The sequence below is a fragment of the Eptatretus burgeri genome, chromosome 17 (assembly GCF_056783735.1).
Source record: "Eptatretus burgeri isolate ZD-2024b chromosome 17, Ebu_testis_v1, whole genome shotgun sequence".
Taxonomy (NCBI): domain Eukaryota; kingdom Metazoa; phylum Chordata; class Myxini; order Myxiniformes; family Myxinidae; genus Eptatretus; species Eptatretus burgeri.
Genome location: NC_140977.1, coordinates 45,285,599 through 45,310,113, shown reverse-complemented (window position 1 = coordinate 45,310,113; position 24,515 = coordinate 45,285,599). Strand labels below are relative to the sequence as shown.

The 24,515-nt window shown below is 41.2% G+C and overlaps 1 protein-coding gene across 6 annotated transcripts in view; it reads right to left on the bottom strand.

Moving 5' to 3' along the window:
• LOC147009953 (uncharacterized) overlaps positions 1-24,515 on the bottom strand; it is a 38,872-nt gene that overhangs the window by 5,923 nt on the left and 8,434 nt on the right. For 2 of the 6 annotated variants that reach the window (XM_085863228.1, XM_085863229.1), the window contains exons 2-7: positions 23,568-23,615; positions 23,395-23,451; positions 14,745-14,801; positions 14,590-14,646; positions 14,320-14,427; positions 9,261-11,652 (exon numbers count right to left, since the gene is read on the bottom strand). In XM_085863228.1, the coding sequence (XP_085719354.1) occupies positions 9,659-11,652; positions 14,320-14,427; positions 14,590-14,646; positions 14,745-14,801; positions 23,395-23,451; positions 23,568-23,615 (2,321 nt within the window). In that variant the 3' untranslated portion in view covers positions 9,261-9,658. Of the gene's footprint in view, positions 1-1,313; positions 1,447-5,563; positions 8,365-9,260; positions 11,653-14,319; positions 14,457-14,589; positions 14,647-14,744; positions 14,802-23,394; positions 23,452-23,567; positions 23,616-24,515 lie in introns of those variants that run through there. The other 4 variants (XM_085863231.1, XM_085863233.1, XM_085863232.1 and 1 more) reach the window with 4 other exon arrangements.

Genomic DNA, 24,515 nt, shown 5'->3' with positions numbered 1-24,515 from the left:
ACTCTCGGACTTATCCGAGTCACGACCTAAATTCTGGGTGTTCGGTGAGACGACTCCACTGCTCCACATAGTGGTCGTTTATCGCCACTGAACCCCGGCCCACAACAATATTACTTAATTCGATATTATGTCAGTAATGCATTTATTTATTATTTTTCAGCAATATCAAGAAAGTGCTGGGAAGACCTGGGAATTATTTAGACATTCTTACGATACATTGGAAAGAATCCCCCTTTCTACTGATTTAAAATTGAAAGAACTGAAACTTCGTTCACAAGACAAAACTGGAAGAAAAAAAGAGAGAACTTTATTGAGTTGATATTCACCATGTATTATTGAACTGTTTAAAAAAAAAAGAAGGGTTTAGGGATGGGTTGGGGTTTGAATGTGAGGTTTAGGGTTAGGGTTTTGGTTTGGAGTGTTGGGATTACGGTTGAGTTTGGGCTTGAATGTGAGGGTTAGGGTTGGGTTTTGGGTGATAGAGTTAGGGATGGGTTTCATTTTCCTGTATGATTGTGAATTTTGTCTTTTGTAAATCCTGTGAATAAAATAAAATTACCCTAAAATATCTTCTCCTTTCAAGTCATATAATTAATAAGTCCAATGGTGTCTAAAATATTGCTGTGGAAATGGCTCTGAAGGGATTACAAATCTTTCAAGTGTCTGTGCGTTTGTTTATTCCTCTTTCATGGCTTAACCATAGCACCCAGAGGCCCCAAATTTTGCGTGTATGTACTTCAGAATCTTGGCAAGATTTTATGTGAATGCACATTGACCTGGAAGGCCATGTTGAGACTAAGGGCCACAATAAAGAGTATATTGGGATGTGGGTGAAGCAGTGCTGCCACCAGTCCACAGGCAAAAGGTAACCATGAGGCCAATAACTTCATGGTTTTTCAATCTCCAACACGTCCTGAAACCCCCGCCTTCTGATAAATAATTTCAAATCACTGGGTACTTTTTATCTGGCAGCACCAGGTACACCCTTCCCCTTTGGTATGTTGTACAATGCAAAGTCCAAAACATATTCAAGAGCTTCAGGTTAAAAAAAAAAACCCCTGAAAAGAATTAGGAAATTAACATGATTATTCTGCTTTCATTTTGCATCAAAGAGTGTCTTAGAATGTTTTAAGGTTAAAATTACAAAATTCCCCAATCATGGGAGGGGGGGGGGACCTCCTCCCAATCGCGTCGCTTCCTCACACCATTACTCCTTTCCTCTTTTTCTTCCCTTAATGTTGGCAACTATGACACAAGTAAAATTTGGTGTGGATTTGACTCGAAATATATGCGGAAATCAGTCAGCTCCCCACCTTCATAGTCCCCTGACTTGTCCCTGGGTACCAGGTCAGGTATGGGAGCATGCGCCAGAGCAGCACGTCACTGCGTCCACTCCAGGGGCCTCCATCTGGCCATCCTCCAGGTAGATGCCTGGCCCATCCCCATCTGTTTGGAGAGTGATGGAGGGCATGCTTGCTTTTTTGTGCCAGAAGAAATTGAGAATTTCTATCACATGTCTGACGTCCACATACAGCCTCAAAAAGAGCTGCACATTGCTCTTTATGGAGATCATACATTTTTGCCCTTATCAGCTGTTTTGGTTGAAAGAGATCCAAACAAGAACTTGTTTCTTACAATGGTAGTAGTATCAATCTGAGAGTTCTGGGACAATCCCATCTTACATTGAAGTTTGGGGGAAAAAAGGAAAAACTATTTGACCAATTAATGCCAATGTTTATGTATCACATATTTTATATTGAAGTAAATGAGGGGTAAAAAATCATACCTATTCCTCCCACAGGAATGTATACCCCCATCTCGATTTTCAAAGAAATATCCCGTTTGAACATTTGATCAATAATATTCCATTTGACCATTTGAGCTTTTGATTAATAATATCCCATTTCAACATTTGGCTCAAGTCTGAAATTATTTATCGATAGGCTCAAAGATTTTTAAAACCAAGTGAGGGCAAAGCCCCACTCCTCTGTTTGATATCATTATACTGGCTAACATGTCTGTTTAACCCAAAGTTCTCAATCAATAGAGGCCATACTGTTCAAAGTTTAATAGCATGAGGACTCATTAGACCAATAAACAAAGGCAACTAAAATCATTGTATAAACAAAAAGTATCGATAAATCAGTCCTAAGAAATCATTGTATAAACAGAACAAACTATAAAAACACAAAAATGTACCCACTAATTTTTATTTTAAGTGTAAAAGTATCTTTAAATAAGTTCCAGAATTTTTTTTTTTAAATATGGTGAATACAACTCATTGTGATGTATGTGACAAAGACTGTAAACATTTCGAGAAACACTGAGAATCACAAAAACACACATTCAATATATTTAATGTAATTCATTCATTGGAATGAGAAACAAGACATTGTAAAATTTTCAATAAAGATGTGCTTACAACAGTTATAAAAGACACTTTCAATCATGCAAACACGAAAATAATGTAGAAGAAATACACGGACAGACGATGCTTTTAAAGAACACATTAACAGAAGAAAAAAAAATGGGTTTAAAAATCCAGAACCAAAACAAAAAAAACAAGCAGTCATAGACTGGTACTTACTAAATGGTCAACTTGACCTCTGACCTTGTCGAATAAAAGCTGTCTCTAGAGAAGGTAGCGACGCAAACCAGAAGTTTCCACGATGATTCTGCACCAAACCATCAACAATCGTAACGTCGACCGAAGCAAAAATCTCCATTTCTCCACGCAATTATTTAATATTATTTTATCAAAGTCACAAAACCGTAATATTCGGCCATCCACCAACAATCTTTACATAATCCGATGGCTTAGCGAGTCAGGCATGCGACGATATCCTTTATTGGGATAAAAATGACTTTTAAACACCATCTTTATCGAAAACACCGTCAGCGCGCACACGGAAAACCTTAACGTGATCAACGACGCCTCTGTTCGAGCGCGCTGCACCACGTGACGAGCTGTGATGCGGTGAGTGAAATATTTTTTATACAATCTTAAAACATCTCCAAAACATCCGATTTTTACCAGAATTTCGACAACCGAGTTTTAAGCGTCCCAAGCTATCGCAAAAACCGAAGACAATTAAAATCGAATTTAAAACGAACTCGTAACGTCGACCGAAGCAAAAATACTCCATTTCTCCACATAAATTTACGAAATTATGTTTGACCTCACTGTGACCTTGACCTTTGACCGATTTTGACCAAAATCTAAGCAGCGCTAGCCATCACCCTCCTGAATCACGTGGTTTAATTTCACATTGGTAGCTTCTTCCGTTCTCGAGTTATCGTGCCTACAAACAAACACAAACACACACAAATAAACACACAAACACACAAACAAACAAGCAGTCATAGACTGGTACTTACGAAATCGTCAACTTGACCTCTGACCTTGTTTAATAAAAGCTGTCTCTGGAGAAGGCAGCGACGCAAACCAGAAGTTTCTACGATGATTCTGTACCAAACCATCAAACATCGTAACGTCGACCGAAGCAAAAATCTCCATTTCTCCACGCAATTATTTAATATTATTTTATCAAAGTCACAAAACCATAATATTCGGCCATCCACCAACAATCTTTACATAATCCGACGGCTCAGCGAGTCAGGCATGCGGCGATAACGTTTATTGGGATAAAAAAAATGACTTTTAAACACCATCTTTATCGAAAACACCATCAGCGCGCACACGCAAAACCTTTACGTGATCAACGACGCCTCTGCTCGAGTGCGCTGCACCACGTGACGACCCATGACGCGGTGAGTGAAATATTTTTTATACAATCTTAAAATGTCTCCAAAACATCCGATTTTTACCAGAACTTTGACAACCGAGTTTTAAGCGTCCTAAGCGATTGCAAAAACCGAAGACACAATTAAAATCGAAGTTAAAACGAACTCGTAACGTCGATCGAAGCAAAAATACTGCATTTCTCCACATGAATTTACGGAATTATGTTTGACCTCACTGTGACCTTGACCTTTGACCGATTTTGACCAATATCTAATCAGCGCTAGCCATCACCCTCCTGAATCACATGGTGTAATTTGACATTGGTAGCTTCTTCCGTTCTCGAGTTATCGTGCCTACAAACAAACACACAAACACACACACACACACACACACACACACACAAACAAACACACAAACACACAAACACAAACAAACAAACAAACAGAGGACAGAAGTCATCAATATACTTACAAAATCTTTAGATTTTCGAAGTAACAAACAGAGGAAGGAGGTCATCAATATACTTACGAAATCTTTAGATTTCGTAAATAACAAGAGTAAGAATTGCTTTGCAATACAAGAGAGTCCCAATACAACAAAACAAGAGTCCCAATTGATGTTCGGGATATTAAAAAGAAATTGTTCGTGTTTGACGCACACTTGAGCCGAGATCAGAACGAAAATGAAGAAGAAGAAAGACTCTAATCTCTTCTATTCAGCTTGGCATATTCAGCAAAATAAAAGGAAAAGCAAGTTTCATTTACTGATATCTTTTGTAGACTAGATACCAAATGGCAATGAGGATAACAAACCAGAGATAAACATTAGTTTGCTTTAACGCACGCTTCAGCCAATACCGGAACCAAATTAAGATATCAAGAGCAAAACAAAGATATTAATTAGGTTATTATGAAAACCCTTTTGAAGGAAGTGGTTTCAATGTGAATGTTTTATTTATTTTCAGATATACACATCCTGATATCTAACCTTCTCAATGCTTCTTCATAGATAGATTTACCGAGAGAAATACAACTTGAAAAGGCAGTCATTAATATTTAAAATAAAGATAATAAATGTTTTCTCTGATCTGTTCTTGCTCACTTGTATCCCTCCATATCAAAAAACAGAAAGAGTAATGAATTACAAGAAGTATGAAAATACCATAAAAGTTGATGGATTGACCATTCCGATATCATTAAAGTGTACTGTATTCCAAAATTTGAAGAAATGAATAATAAATAAGTCCATTAACATCTATGGAATATATATATATATATATATATATATATATATATATATATATATATATATATATATATATATATATATATATATATATATATATATATATATATATGTATATGTATATATGTATAGATATTTATATATACATATATACATATATAGATTGATATGAATATACCGGGCGTAGTGGCATGCGCCTGTAATGTGCCTACTCGGAGGCTTGGGTTGGAGGATCGCTTGAGGACGGGAGCTCCGTGCTGGGCCGTGCTATGAGAGAGTGTAGGGCAGCCCGGAATCATGGCGAAATCCAATCCTTATCCCTGTGTCGTAAGAGGCGACAAGGGTTGCGTCAGGAAGGGCATCCGGCGTAAAACCTATGCCAAATCAGTATGCAAATCATAACGGATGATCTGCTGTGGCGACCCCTAACGGGAGCAGCCGAAAGAAGAAGATTATATATATATATATATATATATATATATATATATATATATATATATATATATATATATATATATATATATATATATATATATATATATATATATATATGTATAAACGAAAAGCGCGGTGATGCCGTCCGGTCATCCGCGAAGCCGCCTGTCAGTCAGTGAAGACCATATGCCTTTTAATCATGTCCTGTTTGAACGTTAGTTGCAGACGACATGAACGTCTATAAATTACATACTATTGGAATGTTTCTTTCACAGTGAAGTTGTGTGACTATATGTCTATTAATTACATATTGTTTGAAAGTCGGTTGCAGACTGCACATATGTATATTAATTATGTACTGTCTGAACATCAGTTGCACCCTCACTTCACACACATACGTCTGTGAATTACGTACTATTGGAATGTATGTTTCAACGCTTTAGACTGCTGAGACCCCTTCGGCCGTTGAAGACCCTTTAAGACCCCCAAGACCCATAAGACACCTCAAAACCCCAAAGAACCCAAACACTCAAAAGGCCTAAAAGACCCCAAGGACCCAAAAGACCCCAAATACCCAAAACTCTCCGAGGACCGAAAAGTCCCTGAGCACCCATAAGACCAAAAAGATCCCGATAACCCTTTAGACCCCTTAGACCTTAACATCATTTCGACCCCTTACACCCTTCAGACAGATTAGACAGCTTAGACCCTTGACCATTTCAACCACTTGGACATTTTTATATTACAAACAAATTTCAAATAAATATAATATCACCAATATTACAAATAAGTTTTAAGAAAAGAAATGTTTGTATTATGATTGGTGTAAATCATGACAATACAGCAAATCTGTGACGCCAATCTCTGTAACGCGTAGCAATCTGATCGACACCAGTAACAGATAAAAACAAAGTTGAGGTGTTAAGCGTTTTGAAAAAACATAAGTATGATAAAACACACATTGATCTTCTCTATTTTGAAGATGAGAAAAGAAATTCACATTCTGATTTCACAAAAATATCTCAGATGTTTTCCTACTTTGAGATATAATGGGATATTTCTGAAAAAAATAGACTTATGGATAGCCCCATAGAACAAATATAGAGTTTTTAGAGAACATAGAGTTTTTTTCCCCCTTCTGCAGCCTGATGAATATAAAATGTGGGACACATAAACACTGGGATACAGAAACTCATGAAATGAGGCAGGCACTGGATCATTGAGTCTAGTGGGGCTTATTACACAGAATAACTCATGGGATCATTGTTCACAAGCTAATGACCAATTAATAACTGAACTTATTTAAGATGAAATCATGAGTCTTGTGGAGAGGGAGAAATACGCCACATATTTTGGAACGATGGTCAAATTGTTTTTCCTTCTTTCCCAATCACTTCAGTATAAAATGGGAGTGTCCCAGAACTCTCATACTGATACTACTGTACAACTGATGGTATAATGAATGGAAACTGTTCTCTCTATGAGGCGTTCCTTGGTGAAGGCATCAAATGGCTTTTTTCCTGTTTTGTGTGTATTTTGCACGGTTGTTACTACAGAAGAATCAGCAATCTCCTTTGTATCAAGAATGATAATTTCGTTACTTTCCTAATTTAATGGATTACTAAGTTCTTCCTTCGCATTCATTGCCATCTTTCAAATAACTTGCATGAATGCTTGCTATCTGATCATGATGCTGTGTGTCCATATCCCATTCTTCTGATTAATAGCATTCTCATATTCACCTATCACACAGGATACCTCCAGACCAGCGACCATCCTCCTATTTTATATACTTGAGAACCATCTAGGTGGCCATCTTGGAAAATGGCCACGATGAAGTTATTTCAAGAGGCCTCAATATCTAAAATAATTTGAAATACATTTCTTAACACATGTGCAAAGTTTGGTATTTTTTTTATTTTTTTTTGTATACCTTGGTCGAGGCTCGTATGAGAGCTAACACACAACTCACAGCAAGGAGGCATGAGACAAGAGGGGCGGGAGTGGAAGGGACAAAACAGTGGGGAACAGACACATTAGGTGAACTGTGGAAGGGAGAGGGATGGGGATGGGACGGGGAACATGGCGAAGAGAGGATGGACATTTCAGGGACTTTCAGGAAGGAAAGCAGGAGAAATGAAGGAAGTGGGCTTGGGTGGATTATCGGGGGTAGAAAAGATAAGTTGTATATAAGTATTTGTATAAGTATTTTCCTGGGAAAGCCACATTTCCAACCCTTCCTCCAAAGGCAGTCACTGACTGGGAATCCTCCGTCATGCAAAGTCCTTCCTTGACCCACCTGAGCTCCTGACCACGCACAATGCTTTCGTCCACAGCCTGATGGAGTACTGTTCTCCCCTCTGGGCTGGTGCTCATGCCTCTCACCTTTCTCAGCTTCACACTGTGGAAACCAAGGCATTCAGGATCATTGGTATCTCCTGCGATGAGGCTGAGTCTTTGGGCCTCTCACTCTCTCACCACAGGCAGGTCAGTGGTCTGTTGTCTACCGTCTCCTCTCCGGTCTCGCCCCCCTGCTCTGTCTGCAATATGTCTGCCCCCCCATATTTCCGCAGGGCGCTCAAGGTCTGCCAGCAACCCCCTTCTGGTAAAACTACCAAAATCACAAATCTTATGCCCCCCTTGCTGTGCGTAGTGTGTAAGCTCTCATACGAGCCACGAAAATGTATTTAAAAAAAAAGAAAGTGCACAATTATTGTGCTCTGCCACCATGTTCATCAGGTTAAAATGGGTGATAGCTCAGCGTTGAGCCCCGTTGAAAGGATCAAAGTCCTGAGGGTATGCACAAATGGTGAAGCCAACACAGGCAGTCACGCTTCAAAAGTCCTCAGAAGGTGAATCTCCGAATCACCAAAGCCTGAAGAAGAACCCGAGTCAGCCAGTAAATCTGCACCACAGATAATGAAGACGGGAACTCCAAGCTGAAAAGCACGATGTGGTTGAAGAATATTAGAGGTTGGACCGAGGGACGAATAAGCTCTGAGGATATGGATCGGTCAACACACCTCCCCAAAATGGCACGAACGAGGGAATACAAGGAGCAACGTTTATATAACCCTGGAGATAACAAGTGAAGTTCAATGTCTGACATGCAGGTCCAACGAATTGTTGAGGAAGTTCAGCAAAGAAGAATATCTCAGGGTAGATGTACAAAAATAAGTGGAATCTCCAGTGCACAGTGGGTTAAGAATGATCCACAGTGGCAAATGAATTTGGGGTCATTAAACCTTCACATGTTCACGAACAGGAGATCCCCGATCCCTCCTTTAATGTGGATGTTGGTTTTAAAATATATGCACCACTTAACTCCAGATTGTGGCAACTCCAGAGAAGTCCTAAAGTCTGTCTGTCTCCCGTTTATTTCTCCTGCCTCCCTTCTTGCTCCCTCTGCTTTTCCACTCTCCAACCCACCCAGACCATGTAGGATTTACACATCCCTTAAACAACAGAATCCATGTTTGCCTTTGCTGACCTCCACTCATTTCCTTATCTTTCTTCTCCCCTGTGGAACCACCTTCTTCAATCAGTTTTAGCTCACTCTTCCCTCGACAGCTTCAAGCTACCAACCGGTACACAGCAAACATAGTGTCTTCTTACATCATGATCCACAATTTTTTCAACTGCAATGAACCCTCTTGAATTCCCTCCTTCTTAGTTGCAAGTCCCAATCTTGGTTTTGTTTTATCCTTCTTTTCTGTTCATTCATTGCTCTGTTCACCTGTTACCCCAATCATATTTAGCAGCCTTTCTCCCTCCATATAATTCTTCCAAGAACCAAGCTTTGAATACAAGATAAAATAAATACCTCACAGTGATGTCCAATCATATTTTCCAATCAGCTTTATTTGTGTTCAATTTTACATTCTGGAGTCATTTACCTCCTGGTCTTGAAGTGGTTGGTGTCTAGCTTGCCAAGAAACTTCTTTCTCTCTAATCTTCGATGATGTATTTGTGCAGTTGAGATGCAAATGAGGTGATGATTTAACAGTGTGATTAAACTCATGTATTTTAAAGTTAGACAAAGTTGTGAAAACTTTATCACAAACAGAACACGATAGGATTTTCACCCTCGTGGATCATCTCATGTTTATTTAAGTAAAACGACAATGTAAAGAGCTGCCGTGCCTTTCCATCCTGAGGAATACTTTCACATTTCTTCAAATTGTGATAATGTAATGAAAGTTTTCTTTTCAAAAAAAATAATTTGCGTGCCTTTTATCCTTTATGATTCTTCTCATGAATATCTAGTTGACGAGGATATCTGAATGCTTTGTCACAAACAACACACTTGAATGGTTTCACATAGGCATGAATCCTTTCATGTACCCTCAATGTCCACGACGCAGTGAAGGACTTTTCACAAACAGAACATTTGTGTGGCTTTTCACCTCTGTGAATCATCTCGTGCTTCTTGAAGTAAGATGAACTCGTGAAGGATTTTTCACAAACAGAACACTTGTGCGGCTTTTCCCCACTGTGAGTCATCTCATGTTTCTTGAGGTAAGATGAACACGTGAAAGATTTTTTACAAAATGAACATTTGTGTGGTTTTTCCCCACTGTGAGTCATCTCGTGTTTCTTGCGATCGGATGATTCTATGAAAGATTTTTGACAAACGAAACATTTGTGCGGCTTTTCTCCCCTGTGGATCATCTCGTGTTTCTTGCAGGAAGATGAACAAGTGAAGGATTTTTTACAAAATGAACATTTGTGTGGGTTTTCTCCGCCGTGAATCATTTCATGTCGCCTTAGTTCGGCTGAGACAATAAAGGATTTTTGACAAACAAGACATTTGTGTGGCTTTTCTCCACTGTGAGTCATCTCGTGTTTCTTTAGATCGGATGATTCTATGAAGGATTTCTGACAAACAGAACATCTGTGTGGCTTTTCTCCCCTGTGAATCATCTCATGTTTCTTGCGGGAGGATGAACACGTGTAAGATTTTTTACAAAATGAACATTTGTGTGGGTATTCTCCACTGTGAATCATTTCATGTCTTTTTAGGACAGATGCGGCTTTAAATGATTTTTGACAAACACAACATTTATGTGGCTTTTCTCCACTGTGAGTCATCGCATGTTTCCTCAAATCCGATGATTCTATAAAGGATTTTTGACAAACAGAACATTTGTGCGGCTTTTCGCCCTTGTGAATCATCTCGTGTTTCCTGAGAGAAGATGAACACGTGAAAGATTTTTGACAAAATGAACATTTGTGCGGGTTTTCTCCACTGTGAGTCATCTCGTGTTTCCTTAAATTAGATGGGGCTATAAAGGATTTTTGACAAACAGAACATTTGTGTAGATTTTCTCCCATGTGAATCATCTCGTGTTTCTTGATGTAGGATGAAGATGTAAAGGATTTTTCACAAAATGAACATTTGTGGGGCTTTTTAACACTCATGTGTTTACTCTCGTGCACATTTCGTTGAGAGGAGTACCTGAAGGTTCGTTCACACACGGAACACTTGTGTGGCCTTTCACCGGTGTGAACCATCAAATGAATACTCAGATCGTATGCACCTATGAAAGATTTCTTACAAACTAAACATTTGTGTGGCTTTTCTGTCAAGTGAATCATTTCATGTCTCTTTAAAGCATACGTAGTCGTGCAAGCTTTCGCACAAACAGTACACCTGTATGGCTTTTCACCTCTATGAATCCTCTCATGCATCTTCAAATAATATGAAGTTGTAAAACGCTTTTCACAAACAGCACACTTGTGAGGCCTTTCACCGGTATGAATCCTCTCATGTACAAGTTGGTGAGTTGAAGTTCGGAATGCTTTTTTACAAAAAGTGCAATTGTATGGTTTATTTCCAGTGTGAATCATCTCATGTATCTTTACATAAGAAAAAGTTGTGAAAGCCTTTTCACAAAAGGAACACTTGTGTGGTTTCTGTCCATTGTGGTCGAGCTTGTGTGTTTTTAGAAAAAACAAGTTTGTAAAGGATTTTTCACAAAGAGCGCACTTGTACAGCTTTTCATCAGTACGAGTGGTCTCATACATCTTCATAGCAGATGAAGTAGTGACGGATTTTTCAAAAAAAGTACATTGTTGTGCTTTCTCACCGGTGTGAATCACTTCAAAATTCTTCAATGCAAATGAGGTTCCCCTTCTCCTGTACATGTTTCTTTTCAAAATAGCGTTGCTTGAAAAAGAGCGAGACCAACTTGAACACAAATTGAGAGGATGTTCCATCCGTGCCTCTGCAATGCAAGGGGGGGGGGAAAATAAAAATAGTAATAATCATAATCTATCTATAATTCCAGCAATCTCTGTGTGTCTGTCTGTGACCACTGTTTCTCAACAACCACTGGTCCCATCAAAGTGAAACTTGCCAGGTATATTGCTGGGGACCTGAGTATGTGCCTTTTCAAGGTTTGATATTGTTACGTCTGAGGGGGGGGGGGGTATGCATTCAAAGGGTAATTAGGATGTTTAATTAGGTATGCCATACTGTTCAAGTTTACCAGGATCTCGATGTAATAAGTAGCAATAAGTTGTCTAGTAAATGTCCATTTCTTTAAGGGGGAAATGATAATTGTCACGTAATTAGATAGGGAGACGGGTTAGGGTAAGTGTGTATGCGTAAACCCTTTTAGTATTCCCTGTAGGCTTGCCGTGACGTAACAGGACAGTGCTGCGGATGGCTCCGCCCCGTGATCACGATTGGCGGAAGGCGACGGCAGAGGGCCAATAAAAGGGCTCGATTGGAAGTGACGAGGACTCGAGTATAAAAAGGTTCTGTTCGGGAAAAGAAGCGGAAGAAGAGTCATAAAAAGAAAGCGTCTGGTCGAGCTGTTGGTCTCGGAGCGCGCTCTCTCGTTGCGCTGGTTCGTTCCTCGATTCGTCGTGTCTCGTGGCCTTGCTGTGCCTCATGCCTCACCTCGGTTGGCTCTGGAGTTTTGCTGGCTCAGAGTAAGGGACCGAACGGCGGGCGGACCTGCCTCCCTCTCCTGCTCGCATCTTGGCGCCAGAACTGGCTCCCTGGCGGCTGTGAGCGGTCTTGGGCCTACACCAGGAGGTCGACACCACCAGGAACAGCACCACGGTGTCTCCTGCCCCTGACGAGCGCAACGCCAGCTCGTCCGGCGCCAATCGAGTGACTGTTGCGTCGACACCATGGGCAAGCCTGACCACCAGCTACGTTGTGTGTGTGTGTGTGTGTGTGTGTGTGTGTGTGTGTGTGTGTGTGTGTGTGTGTGTGTGTGTGTGTGTGTGTGTGTGTGTGTGTGTGTGTGTACACCTGGCGCCTTAGAGGGTTTGAGATTTGTATATCCATTGGAATTGTTTGTGTTTTCCCCACGCCCGAACCCACACCACCATCCCGTTGAAACGCCCCGGATCCCTCCTCTTGCCGAGTCTTATTATTATTTCTGGTTAGAGAAATAAACATTATTAACTCAGTGAAAAGCGACTCGTGCCACCTTCCTCGTCCCGTTTGCTGTAGAGCGATTAAAACCGCCATCTTTGGGTTATAAAAAATAAACCGCCTCCATCGTTTCGGCTCATTCTACGTTGGCGGGACTGTTCAAGTCCCGTGAACGTCACAATATTAATCGGACAAGTGGTTCCCAAGTTATGGCCATTTATTTACCAAACCAATGACAGGACGTGGTGCTATGACGTCACGATTCTTCTTTATTATTATTATTTATTTTTTTTTGCACGTACGGCCACGCACATGCGTACGGGCACGCACTAGTAATAATAATAATAATAATAATAATAATAATAATAATAATAAAGGACAGAGAAACACGAGATTGTTTTGAAAAACTATCCGATGTTTTAACCATTCTTTGTAGTGTGGCAATTAAAAAACAAAAAATCTCAAAAAGTTGTGGACGGATTTGGACGAAATTTTGTGGCGAGCCTGGGTATGTGACAAGGGTGAAATTGTTATATTTTGGTGAATATCCGGATCCGGATCTGGATCTGAGAATTTTTGAAGTGATTTTTTACCATTGGGAGATAAGGCCAAAAACGAACATATTGCAGGATATCTCAAAAAGTTGTGAACGGAATCGGACAAAATTTGGTGGAGAACTTGAGTATGTGACACGGGTGAAATGATTATATTTTGTTGAAGATCTGAATCAGGATCTTCATCTGAATTTTTAAAGTGGGTTTTCACCATTGGGAGATGGGGCCAAAAATGAAATATAGCATGATCTCTCAAAAAGTTGTGGATAGATTCAAAAACAACTTGGTGGATGAGTTGGTTAGGTGGCCAGAACAAGCTCATTAAATTTTAGTTCATGTCCGAATACAGATCCAGCCTATCAGTGGGATACAAAACAAAGTAATCAGACTGGCTGAGGTATGCACTCCACTGAGTGCCCTTCCAGTTTCACATGTTTTCAGATATCGAAAAGTTTCATGTGTTTTCAGCTAACGTGGTAAATTCTCGGAATGCAACTACTGCATTAAACGAGGAATAACCATACAAGATTAGTAGATTCAATGTCGTGCCTTCTTTATCAATGGATGTGCCTTAACTACTGGCACCACTGGTCTGGAAGGTGGATCTCTCTTCGTAATCATGTTGAGAAAAAGAGGACGTTGAGATTCATGGAAGAGCCAGAACATAGAACAGGATATAAAAATAACAGTGGAAATTTGAGAAACAACAACAGCACGGCAAGAGTATTCTTTAGAGAAAACAAATAAACATCCAAAAACATGACATAACAACTTCTCTGTTTCTTATGTGTCTGCAACTATAAACAAAATGAGCTCCCGAACATCAACAATGAGGCTTTGTACTTCTACAATGTTTTAGGCAAAATTGAATGCAACAAAGGGAGTAATAAAACATTCCTTTGGTTAAAAACAATTGGGAATGATTCAGAATTTCATTCATCGCTCACCTTCTGCTGAGAGGGGATCGTCACCCGGCTCTTTCTTCACTTGAGTGCCGTCCAACATCGGAGGAACGTTACCATGGAAACCTCCGGAGTTCACTCGACTCGTTTCATCTATGGAGAAATGGACGGACGTCAGGGCCCTGGAGGGTGCAAAATACCGAGTACATCTTGTGGGAATTTATATAGTTTTATCGTTTATAAAATAACAAATAAGAAATTGAAAGGTTAATTTAAAATCTGTAACTCAATGGTTAAATGTCGTGCTGGACTTGCCTTGTGAAGAACAATTCTCCCCAAGTTCAAGTTTCACCTTCAGCTCTTCATTTAAATCTATAACAACATCAATGGAGTCAGAAACCAAACTCACCACAACCCGTCAGGTCATTCCTATCATCCAGCATCGTTATCTTCAACGTGTACATTGTTACCTTGTGAGGGAAAAACACCTGTAGGTTCAGGTTCCACCTTCACCACCATTATAGGATCTGTAGAGAAACAAAACCCGTTTTAAACAAAGATAAGACTCTGAGATGTTACTTTAAAACAAACTCATCTTAAACTCTCCCCGAGAACATTTCCTAAAAATTACCCTCCTGTCGTGTTGTTTCACTTTCACCTGGCTTACCATCTAGTTCTAGCCAGCTGTTGAAAAGGAAGGGGTTGGGGTGGGTGATGTACAAGCTCAGCTCAACCACACACTGACAATGAAACTCGTATGCCATATTTTTTGGCGTACAAGTCGATACCTTTTTTCCAGGAAGTCCGGACCCTGACTTGTACTCAGAATTGACATCTATCCTGTTGGACCCAACTATTTGCGGATTCGCTAATCACAGACCCTGTGTATTTGCAGGTCATAAAGTGTGACCTGCTTCTACATTCGCGTATTCGCTGTTTATATACACACTTCAGGACTGGTCTCCGAAATCCACCTGGGGAATTGGAAATCAGCCAGAATCACAACATTACATAAAAAGTTGCAAAAACAGATCCCCTTGACTACAGACCAATTAGCTTATTTCCAATGATCAGCCAGGTCATGTGATCCATCATCACAGTTTACATAACATCATTCCTTTTTCTCCAACAGCCTCATCTCAGATCATAAATTTGGATTCAGACCAGGTCGCTCCACCATTGTTGGGAGAGTAGAAGTATCATGCCCAAGGTGGAGGCCTCAATATCAGACCTGAGATCAGGGCCGTCTCTCTGGACATATCTCGAGCTTTTGATACATTCTGCCATCCTGTCTTGCTCTCCAAACTGTTTGCCTATGAAATCCAAGGCCAACTCCACTCTTGGATTACTGACTTCCTCCACTCTTGTCAATAATGTGGGGCTCAAAACAGAACCCTTTCTTATCCTCTCCCTGTCAAGGCTGGAGTACCCCAAGGCAGTGTTCTTGGCCCCATATTATTCTTAATCTTCATCAATTATCTCACTAACTCTCTGGAAAATCATCTTTGTCTCTGCTGATGACTCCACTCTCTACTGTGACATCTCTCATCCTTCTGACAGACAGGCAGCAGCCTCTTCCCTCTCCTCAGGCCTTTTTTTTGGATAAAATGTCAAGGCTCATATAAGAGCTAACACACAGAACATATAACAAGGAGAGCAGGAGACAGGAGGTGGTACTACATGGACTTTCAGGAAGGAAAACAGGGAATTTGAAGGAGGTGGGTTTGGAGTGGATTAACGGGAGTAGAAAAGATCATGGATTTGGAGGGGGGAAGATATGAGATGGTGGTGAACAGCTGTTTTGAAGACCTAGAGGGAGGATCTTATTTATTTATTTGACATCCTGTGTACCTAAATGAACACTCGTTTTACTCTTTGCGTGTTACATATCACGTGCAGTGAATTTCACCTCCCTGTGCCTTGTATTTATTATTTAAGAAAACGATTCTGTACACTGGCCTTGAAGCCCGATTGCAAGTGACCATCTACAATTCCAATAGAAGAGATGTAATTACTTTCATGAAAAATGTTTTTCAAGTTTTTTTTTTTGTTTTTTTGGTCCTGAAAAATACACCGTCATGAACACACAGTCCGTGTTAAAAGATTGAGTCCCCTTCTTAAATCATTAAATCATCCTTATGAAGGGGGACAGACAAATGCACAAACATACAAATACACATTGTGTTTTATCATCGGTAGATTAACTCCAATAAGCCATTTCCCCAACATTACCCCCACCCTCCTTCAAACTCTCCCAAGTGTGCATTAGAAAAGGGGAGCAACATTTGGCATGACCCCATTTATCATACAAGACAACTCCCCACTGTAGATTAAAAATCCACATGTACAAAATTCAAAGCAGTATTCAACCCGAATCAAATGTGTCGCTCCGCTAATTCTATGCATTCATTCATGAATACATGTAACTTATACATCTACATTCGGATGCAATTGAACAATTTATGTGGCTGGGATGGGGGTGGATGCACTAAAGGGCTTCTTCTTCTTCCTGCTCGGTGAATGTGAAGTTCATGAACTCTCTGTATTCCACCCCCATTCCCACCCCTATACCTCGTAGAAAACCCCTCCCCCGACGCTATCATGGCCCTGGTTCCCAGCAGAAGTGTCCTATGTGATCGCAAGGCCGCTGGGAGAGGGAGAGGGGGGGGGGTTCCTACCCCTACACTCACAAATTTGGGACTCTGAGTCCCCGCATATACCACTTACCAGGTCATCTCCAGCAGCCGCAGATATCAAAAATGGTGTGAACGATAAACATCTATATAAATACTAACATTTGCAAAATACATTTTCTCTTTTCACCTTTAATCCGCCTCCCCCTCCCACCCTAAACAGTGATTCTCTGTAACAACTTTACCCATGATTTCACGTGCTGGTGCCCTCACAGTTTGGGCCTCGCTCTCAAATGATCCATCTGCACTTTTCTTTGCACAATCTCTTGGCTGGGTGGTGTGGGCTTTCCTTGCAGGCCTTTACCTGCTGTCTGTCATGGCATGCCATGCTGCTGGAATTAACCCACCCTTCCCCCCACCTCCCCTACCAGTGTCCTCTCTGGCACGTGGTGCCACGAGTCCTTTTCGCGGACACTCGGCCCCACTTCACACAAAACCCCGGCCCCTCTGAGCTCTCTTGTCTGCTTGGGCCCAGTGTACACCCAGCACCAGAATGCCCTTCACACTAAAGCCTTCTTCCCCGTGAGCCATATCCCCAGCCCAGCCCATTAAGCCTTATAAGAAAGGAGGAGGCCATAAGATATATTTAGGGAGACATGTTCCCCGTGAAGCCTATAGAAAGGGCGAAGCCTATTTACCAGCGAGGTAAATTTGCAGTGTCCTCTACGAGCATTGGAGAAAAGGTGTCAGAGGGCACCGCGTAACATACACGCCAGACTGCCAGGCGTGCATGGAGGACTGTGCAGATGGCCTGAGGTTCGGCGGAAGGTTTTTTTTTTTTAATGTTGAAGGCTTCAGGCATGGACTGAATAGTCCTCATCGAGGCCAAGCCTTAAATAAAAGAACTGCATGAATAGAAAAGTAAGGAAAGAGAGAATAGTCAAAGAGTTTTTGAGGAAGTAAAAAAAATCTGCTTTTTGAAAAGGGAAAGGTCATAAGTGTTTGGGAAGACATAAGAAGGTAAAGAGTTGCAGAGTTTGGAAGTGCAGGGGAAGAAACAAACATCGTAACGGCCCACCCTTGAGTTGCCAATGGCCACACAATAATCATGTGATGTAGTGGCTTGTCGAGGATTCCTTGGTCTCGCTCATGGTGGAGGTACACAAGCAGCAAGTTCTTGTGAGCAGAAACCAAAGTAATATCTGTAGAAAAGAGAAAGAGCCCACGATGTGGCGTAATTTGAGCGGGTCGAGTTTTGAGGTCATATTAGGAGAGTTGAAACGTCGAATAACTTTGGATTCAATTCTGTCCAGTAAGTATGTGGAGCTGGAACCTCCCCAGATGTGAGAGCAGTACTCCATACAAGGACAAACCAATCATTTATACCGCATAGTTGGAGCAACTGTTCAGAGGAGAAGAATCTTCGACATCTGAACAGGACTCCTAATTTCTTCGAGGCAGACTTAGCTCTTTGCCTCATGTGTGAATTCCAGGATAAATTTGATGCTGGAGTAATACCTAGTAGGTTTATTGTATCACATGGTGTAATTGTAGAGCTTTCAAAGGAGATTGGAGAGTTGAGAGGAGTTTTAGAGAGAGAAAGAGAGATGAGAAGAAATTGAGATTTTGAAACATTAAACTCAACTTGATTACATTTGCCCCACTGGGAGATCTTGTCCAAATCCGAATTGAAAGAGGTGGCTGTGATGAAACGAGATGTAGATCGAGTGAGGGAAGATGGAGCAGATGGGAAAGACATGGAGGAATGTAATGTTGAGTCATCAGCAATACGAGTGCACTTGGTTATTTGTGGAAGAAAGAAGGTCATTGATAAAAAGAAGGTAGAGTGTTGCGGACAGAACGGAACCCTGAGATACACCGGTGTTGATGGGAAAGGGGATAGATGTTGAACCATCAACAATCACGGAGATGGAGAAATCGGAGGGAAAGCTAGAATGTGTGTTGGGTGTGGAGGCCAATGCTGGGTTATCAAAAGGGAAATAGCAGGATCCAGGGAGAACAATAATTACAAGGAAATTATGCGCAGGAGGAGGCCATTCGGCCCATCATACCTGCACCACACCAATACCAGATTTAATAAATCCGTCAATACCTTCTTCCCTTCATGTGTAGCAGATTACTGAAATAATCTTTCACTTGGTGGTACAAGCACCAAATTTGGTATACATGTGCTCCAGGACCTATTCTCTCAGAAAAGTACGCTATCCACATTGAAAAACAAAATGGCCGCCATTTTTCAAGATGGCCACCATTTGAAGTGGTTTGAATCTGTGTTTGAGCTAAATTTTGATGGAATAATGCTATTTTAACGTTCTATGCATCGAAATATATGTTTTTGAGTTAGAAAAATCCATTTCTGCACTTACAAAATCGTAATTATTGAAAACTAAGATGATATGGCTGGAATTAAATGACGACAGGCTCTTTTAGCGCTACATTTTGCAAAAAAGAAAAAAAATGAAGAATAATATAGCATATACAGCAGGAAATTCTTATCTTTTGATTCACGTGGTGGATTAGTCAATCATTTAGTCCTCACATTTGCATGCACACAACTTTGTACACTTGAGACTGAAGCGATAGCATTTACATTGCCCTCGGCATTCCGTCTTGTAGCCACATTTTGTTAACTGCTGACAACTCTGGGCAATGGGTGGAATGGTCGTCCAAAAGACTTGCCAGACCTCACCATCTTTCCCCCAGTTAGCAGGGCTTTCAGTTTGCATTTTGCACACTGTTGCCTGGCCCCATATGCAGCCTGCTTGGTAGGCAGACCGTTTGACATGCTGTATGAGAGCTGCACTTGTCGGTGGAATGGCATCATAAGACCTTTGCTTCCGAGCGAACAAGTCCAGTCGTGCCTCATCAACTTTGTCCATAGTGCTGTTCTTGTCATACATGGTGATGACAAACTTCTGAAGGACGTTGTAGTCTGCATTTTCCATGACTGGTGGGTACTGACTTAACTTCTTGAAGACGGGAGTCACTGTCTTGAGGGGAAACCTCCCATGCCTGCCATGCAGTTTTTTTGCCTTTTCCGCGAAAAGCTGACAGAATATCACAGCCAGTGAAGGCATGAAAGAACAGCATGCCACTGGATTTGTCTGGGCCAAGATTCGCCACCATGTCATGAATTGGCAACCACTTAATAAACTGATCCTGGCCAAATTCAACCCACAGCATTTCCATGCCTGCGTCTTGGAGGGTAGCAAAAACACTGATAAAAAAAAACACTGATTCATATGCAACTTTGCCTTTGGGAGGAGAAGGGTTCTTTGTTGTGAAGAACGCAGGATAGACATTTGTATACGAGTCGGGGATTTCTGGGACTTTCTTTACTTTGGTATTCTTAATTAGAATTGGTTCCCGTACTTCTCCTTGATTTCCTGATGTTGTATGTTGAAAGATGGATATGCTGGTTCCATGGAATGATGTGGTCGCCGTTGTGGAAGAGGGATTATGGTCGATGTTATCCATCACAGATGTGCTGAAAAGACCTTTCCTCAGTTTGGGAGGACAAACCACACCTTCCTCTACATATCTGGCTACAGCTGCATCTCCCAGCTGAGCTGATATGTCGAGTACTCGATCATATGGAATACTGAGACCATGGTCATGGAGCATTTCTACTAGGTGTCTCTTTCTTATCTTAGCATGAACAGACATCCCTATGTAGACTGGAAATGGGGTTTCTCTGTCTCTGGAATGCCTGTGTGTGGCAGCACCTTCTTTGTGTTTGGCAAAGCAGTTGTATTGAAGGAGCTGAGCCATAGCCAGGTCAGTTGTAGTTGCTCCAAACCTCAGTTGAGACTTTATGTCTGCTCCATGCTCAATCATGCAGACAAATTGGAGCAAAGCTGGAGGTAATGAATCGTATACTGAAATCTCATGAAGATTGCCCTCATATTTACATTTGTGATCAAGCATGTGCCTCCGCAATATCTTGGCAGCTTTGGCGAGAATGATGGCATCAGAGTAGGTTGATGCTTCTGACATGACAGGACCTACATCCTTCTTGAATGTCAAATAAACATCACATCCATCCTTGCAGGTTTCCAACGCAGGTATCTCTGCCAAAAGCTTTTCTTTCAGTCTGGTAGAGTTCACATCAGGTATATCTGTTCCAAATTGTTCAAGTCTTTCCTTGTAAAGACTCACCAAGTTAGCAAGTCGAAATGAAACAGGCCCATCACTGCTGTTTCTTGTCTCAATGACACAGGTAAGAAGTTCAGAGAACACCAAAGGGAAGACTTCCTTTTCTTGGGATGACTGGACTTTTTCTTTGTTCTTGGCTGCAATGTGTGCCCTCTCTCTATGATGCAGAGCTGTTAAGCAAGAGTAGTGGTATTTCAGTTCCAGGGCAACCACATCTCCACCGCTCAAGACAGCCAAAAGCTTGCCATCACATTCATTAAGCCTCTCATTTAGCTGCATGGTCATGGCTTGTCGCAACTTTGACTTTGGTTGTATCTTTTCACATAGGAAACACCATTGCACTTCCATGCTAGTTCTTGGCATTTTTGAGTGCCCTTCTCCTGGATCATTTTGAATTTCAGCTGCTCTTTTAGTGGCACGCTCAAGTTTATAGCTGTCAAACATTTTGCGACAATTTTGGTGGTACTTGGCACTATTTCGCCTCAGTGTATCCTCAATACCACCTCCTTCATCCAATCTGGATGGGTCTAACCTGATAGGTAACTGGTGGATTGCCTGAAATTGTGGTAGGTTTTTTGCTATCATGGAATAACCATCAGAACTACACTCATAACGGGTTGGGGGAGACTTCAACTCTTCTTTTGTATCAGTCTGACAGAGGTAACACTTCCTCCAGTCAGTTTTAGGAGCACAACTCAACGGATTATTAGTGGACATATTGAACAGGTCAAGGCCGAGGGTTTATCCTTTTACCACCTAACCATACAAAATACATAAGCACATTGAGATATGGGATACAACTAGGTTCATACATATAAATGCCCTACACCTAGCCCGATCGTTCATCCAGTGCGATTTAAGTCCCGTGCGATCTGTACACCTTCCGGGTAACTGAAGTGCCGTTACCCTTGGCTCGGCTCTCCCGCGCTGGCACATCCTGTCAATTCAGGCGCGGCTATCTAATAGTGCAATACTACAACTAGCTATACTTCTAGCTGAAATATATACAGGGGCTTATTAGATAGCATTTGGGACGTTCAAGTATACTACAAACTACAGTTTAGGTTAGTAAACTCCAGCTACAAGTAGTACACTATAAGCCAACACTGAACCCCATGCTGAGTCTCACAGCAGTGATGTCACCAGTGTGCCCTGGTTGTGCTTTAACATCACTCTTATTCACATAATGTAATAGAGCTTGACCGCATCACCTCAATACATGATCACAGATGTTGCCCAGCAATATTTGTGATAATTTTGTAAGACAGCTACAAAAGTACTGATTTTAAGTCATGCAATGGCCGCCATCTTGAAAACTGGTAACCATTTTCGAATATTAGTGCCAAAATATATTTCTCCAGTCAAAATACAATCTATTTAACATTTGGATCAATAGCATGTTCCTATTTATAGACGTTTAGCACTGAAAACCCTTTTTCCTCCTTTATGAGACGGCCATCTTGAAAAATGGTGGCCATTTTGTTTTTCGACGTGGGTAACGTACTTTTCTGAGAGATTGGGTCCTGGAGCACATGTATACCAAATTTGGAGCTTGTACCATCAACTGAAAGATTATTGTGGGATATTGACCTAATCTGCCCCACTACTACACTGGTACTCATTTTGCCGACCTCTGACGGATGACAGGCTGAGTCAACCACCTGGTGTTAATTCAGCCACCAACACGGCTTGAACTCAGAACCCTTGGATCCCAAGCCACAACCATAACCACTAAGCAAACACCAAACTTGCTTTTGTGGCCTCAATAACCGAATCCAGCCCACGATCAAACCGCTCCACTGACTCTCCCAGCATGGAGTCCAATATGTCCAGTATGTCACGCATACCTCACATTCCCCAGCACGTCCTTCCACCTCCTCAGTCAGGGCCTGCTCTAACTCTCTTCTTAACCTCCTGGCCATGGCTACTAACTCTGCACTACGTCACTACATTAGTTATTTTACTTCTCTTTATCTCGTATTTTGGTGCGATCTCCAATTTACTCGCTATTTCTGTCTCCCATAGTTCATTTCGATTTCCAGTCTCCCTTCCTGGCACTGTTTTATTCACACTCTGACCTGGTTTTAGATAATAAATTCTTCTACCGCTGACTTTCCCCCATTCTACCCCAACAATCCTGTGCCCCGAATCCCCTCTATTACTCTGGCCTGAACAATCACTAATTCCTGCTGGTTTTCAGTGGGTTTTCTGTTCCTCACCAACACCCATGACCTTATAAAATAACAAATAATAAATTGAAAAGTTAATTTAAATTCTGTGAATAAATGGTTAAATGTCATGCTGGACTTGCCTTGTGAAGAACAATTCTCCCCAAGTTCAAGTTTCACCTTCAGCTCCTGATTTAAATCTATAACAACATCAATGGAGTCAGAAACCAAACTCACCACAACCCGTCAGGTCATTCCCATCATCCAGCATTGTTATATTATCTTCAACTTGTACATTGTTATTATGGATTGTTACCTTGTGAGGGAAAACCACCTGCAGGTTCACGTTCCACCTTCACCACCACTATAGGATAGGCAGAGAAACAAAACCTGCTTTAAATAAAGATCAGACTCAGAGATGTTACTTTGAAACAAACTCATCTTAAGCTCTTCCTTTATTACCTCCACCACTGAAGGTGGACAGAGGTTATGTTTTCACCCATTTGTCTGTTTCTCTGTGAACAGGATATCTCAAAAAGTTATGGACGGATTCCGATGAAGCTTGGTGGGCCCTTTGGACCGAGCTGAGCTAAATTTTTGGAATGAGACCAAGTGCGAAATAAAAATTTTCAAAAACAAACATTGGTGGCACAGGTCATACAATAATTTCAACAAAATATACACTTTGGATGATACTTGACTAAATACTCGAGATATAGAGTGTTTATACTCGCAGGGTATGCTTACATATTGTGTAAGCATATGAACCGTGCTTCACCGTTGTCTCGGGTCACTCACCTGCATTTGATTTTTCATTTACGGATGCTTTCAGACAGTTCTGTGATATTTCTTGGTGTACCTGCTTTTTTTTAAAATTTATGGATGTTTTTCGACGATTCTGTGATTTTTCCCGGTGTACAAGCTTCGATGTCCATCGGCACACAAAACTTCAGCTTTCTACGTCACCCGGAAGGTACCGATCATTAACAGTCAGTGAGTCAGTCAGTGCTTAGAAAGCTTTATATATTATATACTAGCAAATACAACCGGTCACTTCGCTGACAGGGGGTATAAAGGAGGGGGTTGAGAGAGAGAGAGAGAGAGAGAGAGAGAGAGAGAGAGAGAGATGGAAAAAGAGAGAAAAAGAGAGAGAGAGAGAGAGAGAGAGAGAGAGAGAGAGAGAGAGAGAGAGAGAGAGAGAGAGAGAGAGAGAGAGAGAGAGAGAGAGAGAGAGAGAGAGAGAGAGAGAGAGAGAGAGAGAGAG